The sequence below is a fragment of the Trachypithecus francoisi genome, unplaced genomic scaffold (assembly GCF_009764315.1).
Source record: "Trachypithecus francoisi isolate TF-2019V2 unplaced genomic scaffold, Tfra_2.0 Lachesis_group3, whole genome shotgun sequence".
Lineage (NCBI taxonomy): Eukaryota > Metazoa > Chordata > Mammalia > Primates > Cercopithecidae > Trachypithecus > Trachypithecus francoisi.
Genome location: NW_022681468.1, coordinates 147,381,686 through 147,394,598, shown reverse-complemented (window position 1 = coordinate 147,394,598; position 12,913 = coordinate 147,381,686). Strand labels below are relative to the sequence as shown.

Sequence of the window (12,913 nt, the reverse complement as noted above, 5' to 3'; positions counted from 1 at the left end):
CAGGCTGGAGTGCAATGGCTCGATCTCGTCTCATTGCAACCTCCACCTCCCGGGTTCAAGTGATTCACCTGCCTCGGTCTCCTGAGTAGCTGGGATTACAGTCACGTGCCACCACCCCCAGCTGATTTTTGTATTTTCATTAGAGATGGGGCTTTACCATGTTGGTCAGGCTGGTCTTGAACTCCTGACCTTGTGATCCGCCCACCTCAGCCTCCCAAAGTGATGGGATTACAGGCGTGAGCCACTGCACCCGGCTGCCTCCATATTTTTAATCTTTTGTCTCTCTGTGCTACATTTTTAGTATGTTTCTGATCTGTCTTCTTGCTCACTCATTCTTTCTTCAGCTATGTCTAACCTGCTATTAACCTTTATATTGAGTTTTTATTTTCACTTACAGTATTATTTCTCAGATATCCATTTTATTATTTCATTTTAGTTTCCAAGTTTACAATCTTGTCTTTCAGCTCCTTGAAAACAGTAAGCAGAGTTACTTTTTTTTTTTTGAAATGAAGTTTTGCTCTTATTGTCCAGGCTGGAGTGCAATAGTGAAATCTCAGCTCACTGCAGCCTCTGCCTCCTGGGTCCAAGTGATTCTCCTGCCCCAGGCTCCTGAGTAGCTTGGACTATAGGCTCCTGCCACCACATCCGGCTAATTTTTTGTTTTTTTGGTAGAGGTGGGGTTTCACCATCTTGGCCAGGCTGGTCTTGGAACTCCTGACCTCATGATCTACCTGCCTCGGGCTCCCAAAGTGCTGGGATTACAGGCGTGAGCCACCGAGCCTGCCCCACTGCCCCCCCCCCCGCCCCCACTTTTTTTATTTCGAGACAGAATTTCACTCTTGTTACCCAGGCTGGAGTGCAATGGCGCGATCTCCACTCTCCGCAACCTTCACCTCCCAGGTTCAAGGGATTCTCCTGCCTCAGCCTCCCAAGTAGCTGGGATTACAGGCCTGCCCCATCACGCCCAGCTAATTTTGCATTTTTAGCAGAGACAGTGTTTCTCCGTTCTCCAGGCTGGTCTCAAACTCCTGACCTCAGGTCTGCCTGCCTCAGCCTCCCAAAGTGCTAGGATCACAGGCATGAGTCACAGCACCCAGCCTTCAGAGTTACTTTTAAATTGACATGGTAGCTTCTGTATCTGGATCTTTCTTGGATTGCTTTCTATTGACTATTATTTTTGTTGGTTTCATTTATGTTACTTTGTTATTTTCGGTGTAATTGTATTTAGTAATAAGCCCATGAAGTTACTTTGTCTTTGAATCTCTAATACAGAGATTCTCTAGAACAGTTGGGAAGGCCTTTGGGACTTGGTTAGTAATCAGCCATGAAGATTTACTTTCATACCCATAGGCTCCTCTTCACCTATCTAAAGCCCCTCCCCATTCTATAGTGGCTAAATTTAAGTCTCACTTCTTCTATAGAGCCTGCCCTGACAACACCTCTGATCTCCTCATGTATCATCTTTCCAACTTCTGTGGCGCTTGGCCATATTGTCTTGTGTAGTGTAACTTACCATGATTGTAAACTGTGGGAGGACAGAGACAAGTGTACTGTGTATTTTGTATGCCAAACCGAGTCTGCCACCTTGTGGGGAAAACAACACTGGCCTACCTCAGGGACTTTGTGAGGGCCTAATGAGATAATATATGAGAACAGTTCTTATAACCTGTATAGCAGAATTGTAAGGAATTATAGTTGTTGTTAGCATATGGTCTATATGAATTATAGACCATAATCTCTGTGACAGCAGAGACCTATATTCCTAGAGCCTATCATATACCTGACAAGAGGTTTCCAATAAATATTTCTTGATTTAATTTATTATCTGAATGAATTTGGCCAGATTTCCTCATTTTTGTCTATTAAATAATATGAAATAGGAATGATAAAGTTAGACTTACAAGAAAAGGTTAAACTTTACTAAAAATTTCCTTTAATTTCTTTTTTCTGTTTCACAAACCCGATAGGTTTATCTCAACATGTAGTTACCAATTACAAGCAAGTAATCCAACTCTTAGAGGAGGGAATTGCAAACAGGTTTGTTTGTTTCTATCATTCTTTTATCCTCACACTCCTATCCTGTGTTCCCATTTCCCTTTGGGGAGTGTATAATGACACTTAAAATTGTCTCTGTGTGTAGAGGTGTTCACAACCAGGAGGCTCTTCCCAGAACAGTAATGTTCCCAGGTTAAGGGGTGGTGACTAAGATTTAGTCTCTTCTCACTAGTAATGAAGCTGGAATCTGTTCTGGACATAGTAATATTAGGCAGTAAGCCCAAGGAATTTACTCTACTTTGTTTAGAGCTTCTAAATTTGGAAGAAAAGATTCTTACCTGCATTGTCCTCTCCTCAGGTTTGATAGATATAAGGACGAATATAGTGTTAAAGTTTCAGAAAACCATTTTTTTTCTAGTTTTGCATACTTATAAGGTAGCCCCCGAAAGACTGTTTTGAATCTGCTATGAATAACCAGGTGCTGTAGATTCCCCTAAAAGCTATAGTAAATTGTAATAACATGCCGTGTTGTAAGTTAGTATGAAATACCTAGAATATTACTAGTAAATGTCCCTAAAAAAGGCTTTTTTTCCCTGGGGTAAAAAAGTCTATAGAGCCTTCTATTTATCCTGTTAATAACAGGACCAAGTTAATTGAACAGAAAGGAAGAAATTTATATTTAACATTCTCCTGAGCTTCATGGAACTCTCCTGGAGACACTTGCTTCTGGTCTTCAGGATACCCTGAGCTCCGTGATTTTTCAGTGTCAGACTTGAATCATGAGACTAGCCTCTAGATTTTGGCCCTTTTCTTCAATTCTCCAGATCCTCTGAGAACAGAACACAGTGAGATGCTGTTAGATAAAGGAAAACCTCTCCTGACTTTGAAGGTTAACACTGTAATGGATTTCTAAGGGAGATATGAATTCTACCTGGCTTAAGCATGATATTGATGTGATTTGAGATCTCATTTCCAAGATCTTTCTGACGCTGTAGAATTAATATTTGATTAATAGAATTTGATTAAACACAGAATATTAATTCAAAACTTACCTTCTCTGTCTTTGAGGTACCTTCTCAGCAAGCTCTCTACATCCACTTTTCTTATTAAAATGGCTCTAAAAATAAAATAAAATAAAATGAAAGAATAAAATAAAATGAGTCTATCTTGGGCCTGTTCTTCCAGGTTGATGACGCTCTAGTCTTCATTTCTCTTTACACTCGAATTTTTGCTTCTATTGCTTAAAAAAGTTTCAGTGTAGTTTAGTATGAAACTGTGCTCCGTTTTATTCTCAGATAGCACCTAGCGTGCTGCTTCTGCCCTCTTTGGACTATTCCTCTTTACAAAACTGAACTAAATATGATTCTCATCTGTGAACCTCAGCACTAACATTTCTTGTATTCCCTATAGATCCTTAAGAATCCACCATGTGTGAACAATCCTCGTCCTAACAGTTTTTTCTTGTATACACAGAATCACAGCAGCCACCCATGTTCATGAGGCCAGCAGCAGATCCCACGCCATTTTCACTATCTACTACACGCAGGTTGGTAACCCCTTATGTTTGGTGAGATTTCTTCCTCTCCTTGTACCTTTAAACCACTTTCTTGTCTTCTTTCCTATTTCTGTTTGTTTGTTTTTGATACAGGGTCTCACTCTGTTGCCCAGACTGGAGTGCAGTGGTGTAATCTCAGCTCACCACAACCTCTGCCTCCCAGGCTCAAGTGATTCTCCTGCCTCAGCCTCCCGAGTAGCTGGGATTATAGGCACGCACCACCACGCCCAGCTAATTTTTTTTGTATTTTTAGTAGAGATGGGATTTCACCAGGTTGGCCAGACTGATCTCAAACTCCTGACCTCAAATTATCCACCTGACTCGGCCTGCCTAAGTGCTGGAATTACAGATGTGAGCCACCACCCCCGGCCCTATTTCTTTTCCTTTTCTCCTACTCTCACATTTATAGGTCCTCTGATAGAACCTAATATTATAAACCGAATTTACACACAATCCATTAAGCTGTACACCCAGAATGGGTAGAAGCGTTTTATAAAGACTAATCAAAATACCTTCTGCTTGTATTTATTTTTAACATTTTACAACACTTTCACATCTGTGTGATCATTGTGGACATTTTTTTTTTTTTTTTTTTTTGAGACGGAGTCTCGCTCTGTCGCCCGGACTGGAGTGCAGTGGCCAGATCTCAGCTCACTGCAAGCTCTGCCTCCTGGGTTTATGCTATTCTCCTGCCTCAGCCTCCCGAGTAGCTGGGACTACAGGCGCCAGCCACCTCGCCCGGCTAGTTTTTGTATTTTTAGTAGAGACGGGGTTTCAGCGTATTAGCCAGGATGGTCTCGATCTCCTGACCTCGTGATCCGCCCGTCTCAGCCTCCCAAAGTGCTGGGATTACAGGCTTGAGCCACCGCGCCCGGCCCATTGTGGACATTTAAAACAAAAGGTTGAAAAGAAAATAAGCATTAAAATGAAATATTAGAAGATTCACTTCCATTATGATGGAATGAGGAGGTCAAGTCATATCCCCAGAAAGCAACTATAAAGCTGGACAAAATCCTTTCTGCGGTCTGAAAATAGATTAAAGGAATGTAACAAAGTGAGGAGCACCACACCCAAAATAAAACAATGACCAAAAACTTCCTAAATTTGTGAAAATCATTTAGAGATCTAAGAAGCTCAAAGGACTCCAAGTAAAATAAACACAAAGAGATCCACACCTAGACACATCATATTTAAACTGTTGAAAGACAAAGAGAAAATCTTTTTTTTTTTTTTTTTTTGAGGCGCAGTCTCGCTCTGTCGCCCGGACTGGAGTGCAGTGGCGGGATCTCAGCTCACTGCAAGCTCCGTCTCCCAGGTTTACGCCATTCTCCTGCCTCAGCCTCCCGGGTAGCTGGGACTACAGGCGCTCGCCACCTCGCCCGGCTAGTTTTTGTATTTTTAGTAGAGACGGGGTTTCACCGTGTTAGCCAGGATGGTCTCGATCTCCTGACCTCGTGATCCGCCCGTCTCGGCCTCCCAAAGTGCTGGGATTACACGCCCGGACTGGAGTGCAGTGACCGGATCTCAGCTCACTGCAAGCTCCGTCTCCCAGGTTACGCCATTCTCCTGCCTCAGCCTCCCGAGTAGCTGGGACTACAGGCGCCCGCCACCTCGCCGGCTAGTTTTTGTATTTTTAGTAGAGACGGGGTTTCACCGTGTTAGCCAGGATGGTCTCGATCTCCTGACCTCGTGATCCGCCCGTCTCGGCCTCCAAAGTGCTGGGATTACACGCCCGGACTGGAGTGCAGTGACCGGATCTCAGCTCACTGCAAGCTCCGTCTCCCAGGTTTACGCCATTCTCCTGCCTCAGCCTCCCGAGTAGCTGGGACTACAGGCGCCCGCCACCTCGCCCGGCTAGTTTTTGTATTTTTAGTAGAGACGGGGTTTCACCGTGTTAGCCAGGATGGTCTCGATCTCCTGACCTCGTGATCCGCCCGTCTCGGCCTCCCAAAGTGCTGGGATTACAGGCTGAGCCACCGCGCCCAGCCTGACAAAGAGAAAATCTTAAAAACAGCTAGAGAAAAGTGACTCATGGCCGGGCGCCGTGGCTCAAGCCTGTAATCCCAGCACTTTGGGAGGCCGTGACGGGCGGATCACGAGGTCAGGAGATCAAGACCATCCTGGCTAAGAGTGAAACCGCGTCTCTACTAAAAAATACAAAAAAATGAGCCGGGCAAGGTGGCAGGCGCCTGTAGTCCCAGCTACTCGGGAGGCTGAGGCAGGAGAATGGCGTAAACCCGGGAGGCGGAGCTTGCAGTGAGCTGAGATCCGGCCACTGCACTCCAGCTCGGGTGACAGAGCGAGACTCCTTCTCAAAAAAAAAAGAAAAGTGACTCATATAGGAGAACAATTACATGATGAATGGCTGACTTCTCATCAGAAGCATTGAACCCTAGAAGGCAGGGTGCTGAGAGAATGCAAAAAACTGTCAATAAGAACATTCCCAGATTGGGGAAAAAAAAAAAAAAAGTAGAAGTTATCGGCAGCAGACTTACCTGACAAGAAAACTAAATGAAATCTTCTAGGCTGAAAGAAAGAGATATTAGAAAGTATCTTAAATCTATAGGAGACAGTGAAATATCTGGGAATGGTAAATGTGTGAGTAAATATTAAAAAACCTACATTCTTTTCTCATTTCTTCTCCTGACGTCAATAAAAGAAAGATTACGTAAAACCACAATTATAATAATGCATTTTTGTACATTGTCATATATGAAAATAGCACAAGGGAAGTGAAATACGTATTTAAGTAGAGTTTATATTTTACAGGAATTAAGTTAGTATTACTTTGAAGTAGATCATAAAGATACATATTGTAATCTGGAGAGCAACTACTAAGAAAATAGCTCAAAAACATAATTTTAAAAATCAGCATTTCTTCTGCCACCTCTGGGCAAAAAACCCAACAGAAATTAAAATGGTACATATTAATAAAAATACTTAACAGTTAAAGGCAGTGGAGGAAGAGCAGGAACAAAGGAGATATGAGACATAGAAAAAAAAATCAGACATGGATGGTTCTGAGCACATCAATAATTAAGTGTGAATTGCCTAAGGTACAGATTTTCAAATTGCATAAAAGCAAGACCCAACTATATGCTGTCTAAGAAACACACCTTAGAACCACAGACACAGGTTGAAAGTAAAAGGATGGGAAAAGATACACCCTAAAAATGGTAACCATAAGTCCTAGCCAGAGTGATGAGACGAAAGAAAGAAAGAAAGGGCATCCAAATCAGTAAAGAGGAAGTCAAACCGTTGCTATTTGCTGACAACATGATTGTATATCTAGAAAACTCTAAAGATTTATCCAAAGAGCTCCTGGAACTGGTAAATGAATTCAGCGAAGTTTCAAGATACAAAATGAATGCACGTAAATCAGTAGCCCTGCTGTATACCAACAGCAAGCAAGCTGAGAATCAAATCAAGAACTCAACGTTTTTTACAATAGCTGCAAAAAAAAAAAAAAAAAAACTTAGGAATATACTTAACCGAGGAGGTGACAGACTTCTACAAGGAGAACTACAAAACATCGCTGAAAGAAATCATAGATGACACAAACAAATGGAAACATATCTATGCTCATGGATGGATAGAATCAGTATTGTGAAAATGACCATACTGCCTAAAGCAGCCTACAAATTCAATGCAATCCCCATCAAAATACCACCATCGTTCTTCACAGAACTAGAAAAGACAGTCCTAAAATTCATATGGAACCAAAAAAGAGCCCACACAGTCAAAGCAAAATTAAGCAAAAAGAACAAATCTGGGCCAGGCACAGTGGCTCATGCCTATAATCCCAGCACTTTGAGAGGCCAAGGCAGGTGGATCACTTGAGGTCAGGAGTTTGAGACCAGCCTGGCCAACATGGTGAAACCCCCTCTACTAAAAATAGAAAAAATTAGCTGGGTGTGATGGTGGGCACCTGTAATCCCAGCTACTCGGGTGGCTGAGGCAGGAGAATCTATTGAACCTGGGAGGCAGAGGTTGCAGTGAGCCGAGATCATGCTGCTGCACTCCAGTCTGGGCAACAGAGTGAGACTTTGTCTCAAAAACAACAACAAAACCAAATCTGGATGCATTACATTACCCAACTTCAAAGTATACTAGAAGGCCAATAGTTACCAAAACAGCATGGTACTGGGACAAAAACAGGCATATAGACCAATGGAACAGAATAGAAAATGCAGAAATAAAGCCAAATACTTACAGTCAACTAATCTTCGACAAAGCAAACAAAAATGTGAAGGGGGGAAAGGACACCCTATTCAACAAATGTTGCTGGGATAATTGGCAAGCCACGTGTAGGGGAATGACACTGGATCCTCATCTCTCACATTATACAAAAATGAACTCAAGATGGATCAAAGACTTAAATATAAGACCTAAAACCATAAAACTTCTAGAAAACATTGGAAAAACCCTTCTAGATGTTGGCTTATGCAAAGACTTCATGAGCAAGAATCCAAAAGCAAATGCAACAAGAACAAAGATAAATAGATGGGACTTAAATAAAACAAAAATCTGCACAGCAAAAGAAGTAATCATCAAACAGCCCACAGAATGGGAGAAAATCTTTGCAATCTATGCATCCTACGAAGTACTAATATCCAGAATCTACAAGGAACTCAAACAAATCAAGAAAAAAACAGTCCCATCAAAAAGTAGGCTAAGGACATGAATAAACAGTTCTCAAAAGAAGATACACAAACGGCAACAAACATAAGGAAAAAAAAATGGTCAACATCACTGATTATCAGGGAAATGCAAATCAAAACCACAGTGCAATACCACCTTACTCCTGCAAGAATGGCCATAATCAAAAAATCAAAAAAGAGGCTGGGTCGGTGGCTCACACCTGTAATCCCAGCACTTTGGGAGGTTGAGCCAGGTGGATCACCTGAGGTCAGGCGTTCGAGACCAGCCTGGCCAGGGTGGTGAAATGCTGTATCTACTAAAAATACAAAAATTAGCTGTGTATGGTGTCACGCTCCTGCAGTCCCAGCTACTCATGAGGCTGAGGCCAGAGAACTGCTTGAACCTGGGAGACAGAGGTTGCAGTGAGACAAGATCGTGCCACTGCACTCCAGCCATCTCAAAAAAGAAAAAAAGATGTTGGCGTGGATATGGTGAAAAGGGAACGCTTTTACACTGTTGGTGGGAATATAAACTAGTACCACCGTTATGGAAAACAGTGTGGAGATTCCTTAAAGAACTACGAGTAGATTTACCCAGAGGAAAAGAAGTCATAATATGAAAAAGATACTTGCACATGCATGTTTTAGCAGCACAATTCACATTTGCAAAAATATAGAACCAGCCCAAATGTCCATCAGTCAGTGAGTGGATAAAGAAAATGTGGTATATGTATACTGTGGAATACTACTCAGCCATAAGAAGGCACGAAATAATGGCATTTGCAGCAACCTGGATGGAATTGGAGACCATTATTCTAAGTACAGTACCTCAGGAATGGAAAACCAAACATATCTTCTCACTCATAAGTGGGAGTTAAGCTATGAGGACACAAAAGCATAGAATGATACAAAAGCATAAGGACATGTAGGCATAAGGACACAACGGTATATGAATAAGAATGGACTTTGGGGACTTGTGGGAAAGGGGGGTAAGGGATAAAAGACTACACCTTGGATACAAGGTACACTGTTTGATGGGTGCACCAAAATCCCAGAAATCACCACTAAATAATTTATTCATGTAACCAGACACCATCTCTTCCTCCAAAACCTATTGAAAAATTTTAAAAAGTAAGCATAAGAGAACTGGAGTGGTATTTTAATGTCAGGCAAAAAAATAGGTTTTAAGGCTGGGCGTGGTGGCTCAAGCCTGTAATCCCAGCACTTTGGGAAGCTGAGGTGGATGGATCACCTGAGGTCAGGAGTTTGAGACCAGCTTGGCCAACATGGTGAAACTCCGTCTCTACTAAAAATACAAAAAAAAAAAAATTAGCCAAGCATGTGGTCCCAGCTACTTGGAAGGCTGAGGCTGGAGAATCACTTGAATCCAGGAGGCAGAAGTTGCAGTGAGCTGAGATCGCACCATTGCACTCCAGCCTGGGCAACAAGAGCGAGATTCCGTCTTTAAAAAAAAAAAAAAAATTGATTTTAAGACAAATACTAGAGACAGGAATATTTCATAATGACAAAGGGTTAGTGAGTTCATTGAAGAAATATAACATTTATAAATGTATGCACTCTGAACAACCAAACCTCAAAATGCATGAAAAAACTGATGGAATTGAAAGATGAAAATAGACAGTTCAACAATGGTTGGATATTTTAGTACCTAATTTCCAGTAGTAGATAGATAACCAAACAAATTAGTGAGGAAATAGAAGATTTGAGCAACATTATCAAACTATGTGACCTAACTGACATTTTCAGAACACTTCATTCAACATCACAGAATACACATATTTTCAAGTGCACGTGGAGCATTCTCTGAGATAAACCCTATGCTTCCTAAAGCTAAAGTAACCAGGATAGTGTGGTGGTAGTGTTAAGATAAATAGATTACGAGAACAGAATAGAGTCCAAAATAGTCTCATACATATATAGGCAACTGATTTTTAATAAAGTTGCAAAGGTGATTCAGTGGAGAAAATATCTTTTCAGCAAGTGATGGGAGACCAGTTGGATGTCTATATGAAAAAAAACTTTGATCTATATTTTGCACTTTATCAAAAAGTTAACTCATTGAATCATAGATGTAAGTGGGAAACCTGAAACTATTAAACTTTAGAAGATAACTTAGGAGAACCTTGGTGATTTTTGGTTAGGCAAAGGTTTTATAGATATGGCACTGAAAACACAAATTGAGGCCGGGTGCGGTGGCTCAAGCCTGTAATCCCAGCACTTTGGGAGGCCGAGGCGGGCGGATCACAAGGTCAGGAGATCGAGACCATCCTGGCTAACACGGTGAAACCCTGTCTCTACTAAAAACTACAAAAAACTAGCCGGGCGAGGTGGCGGCGCCTGTAGTCTCAGCTACTCGGGAGGCTGAGGCAGGAGAATGACATGAGCCCGGGAGGCGGAGCTTGCAGTGAGCTGAGATCCGGCCACTGCACTCCAGCCCGGGCGACAGAGCGAGACTCCGTCTCAAAAAAAAAAAAGGAAAAGAAAACACAAATTGAACAAAAATACAAATTGAAATTTGGAGTTAATCAAAATTTCAAACTTTTGCACTTTTATAATTTTTTTTGAGACAGGGTCACACTGTCACCCAGGCTAGAGTGCAGTGGCACAATCATGGCTCACTGCAGCCTCAACCTCCCGGGCTCAAGCGATCCTCCCACCTCAGCCTCCGAAGTAGCTGGGACTTACACGTGTGTGTGTGTGTGTGTGTGTGTCTATAACAGTGTACAAAATAACTTATTTATTTTTTTTGTAGAGACAAGATCTTGTTATATTGCCCAGTCTGGTCTTAAATCCCTAGGCTCAAGTGATCCTCCTGCCTCAGCCTCCCAGAACACTGGGATTACAGGCATGACCCACCATGCCTGGCCTTTTGCACTTTTTTTTTAAAATAATGATACTGAGTCTTGCTCTGTCTCCCAGGCTGGAGCACAGTGTCATGATCTTGACTCATTGCAACCTCCACCTCCCGGGTTCAAGTAATTCTCCTGCCTCAGTCACCTAAGTAGCTGGGATTACAGGCACGCATTACCATGCCTGGCTAATTTTTGTATTTTTAGTAGAGATGGGGTTTCACCATGTTGGCCAGGCTGGTCTCGAACTCCTGACCTGAAGCAATCCAGCTTGCCTCTGCCTCCCAAAGTCCTGGGATTACAGGCATAAACCACCATGCCTGGCCCCTTTTTCCTCTCTTAAAGACACTGTTAGGAGAATAAAAAGAAATGCAGGCCAGGTGCAGTAGTTCATGCCTATAATCCCACAACTTTGCAAGGCCGAGGCAGGTGGATCACTTGAGGTCAGGAGTTTGAGACCAGCCTGGCTAAGATGGTGAAAACTGTGTCTCTACTAAAAATACAAAAATTAGCCAGGCTTGGTAGCATGCACCTGTAATCCCAGCTACTTGGGAGGCTGAGGAGGAGAATTGCTTGAACCCAGCAGGTGGAGGTTGCAGTGAGCTGAGATCATGCCACTGCACCCCAGCTGGGTGAAAGAGCAAGGCTCCCTCTCAAAAAAAAAAAAAAAAAAAAAAACAGATAGGTAGAACTTTGCTAAACATACATCCGATGAAGGAATTATATCCAGAATATATGAAGAACTCTAAACACCATAAGAAAACAACTCAAAACAATGGCAAAAATTTTGAACTGACATTTCACTAAACAAAATACGCTAGTGACAATTAAGTACTTGCAAAAATTCTCAACATCCTTATTCATTAGGGAAACAAATTAGAACCAAACGAGATACCACTACCCACCTTTTAACATGGCTAAAATACTAAGTATCAGCAAGTTGCGTAGGAGCAGGAGTTTTCATACACTGCTCTATTGGTGGGAATGTAAATGGTGTAACAACTTTGGAAAATAATTTAGCAGGTTTTTTTTTTTTTTTTTTTGGGAGATGGAGTACTCACTCTATCACCCAGGTTGGGGTTCAGTGACACGATCTTGGCTCACTGCAACCTCCGCCTCCCAGGTTCAAGCGATTCTCCTGCCTCAGCTTCCTGAGTAGCTGGGACTACAGGCACATGCCACCATGCTGGGCTAATTTTTGTATTTGTAGTAGAGACGGGGTTTCACCATGTTGGCCAGGATGGTCTCAATCTCCTGACCTTGTGATCCACCCGCCTCCGCCTCCCAAAGTGCTGGAATTACAGGCGTGAGTCATCGTGCCCAGCCTAGCAGTTTCTTAAAAAGTTAAATATATAACTACCATATGACCCAGCAATTCTACTCCTAGGTGTTTATCCAAGAGAAATGTCCACAAAAAGATGTACACAAATATCCATAACTGTTATTTGTAGTTACCCCAAAATGGAAACAACCCACACATCTATCAAAAGGCAAATGGGTAACTATGGTATATCCACACAATGGAGTAATAGCAGTAAAAATGAATAAACTATTGATGCATGCCTTAACATGGATGAACCTCAAAATAATTATGTACAGTGAAAAGAGCCAGACATTGTATGATTCTATTTATATGAAACACTCTGAAAAGGCAGACTTTCAGACATAGAAAGTTAAGTGATTGCTTCAAGCTGGGGATGGGAACAGAGATTGATTGCAAAGACTTGAGGGATTTGGGGATTATTTGAAATGTTCTAAAACTACAGTCAGTTGATGATGTGTAACATTAACAATTTCTGGTCGGTGCAGTGGCTCATGCCTGTATTCTCAACACTTTGGGAGGCCGAGGCGGG

General features: G+C 42.1%; 1 protein-coding gene across 6 annotated transcripts in view; it reads left to right on the top strand.

Moving 5' to 3' along the window:
• STARD9 (StAR related lipid transfer domain containing 9) overlaps positions 1-12,913 on the top strand; it is a 159,949-nt gene that overhangs the window by 81,624 nt on the left and 65,412 nt on the right. For all 6 annotated transcript variants that reach the window (XR_004432060.1, XM_033190404.1, XM_033190405.1 and 3 more), the window contains exons 8-9: positions 1,968-2,037; positions 3,469-3,541. Coding sequence is in view for 5 of the 6 variants with exons in the window: in XM_033190404.1 (XP_033046295.1) it covers positions 1,968-2,037; positions 3,469-3,541 (143 nt within the window). In the remaining variant the exon portion in view is untranslated. The remainder of the gene's footprint in view (positions 1-1,967; positions 2,038-3,468; positions 3,542-12,913) is intronic.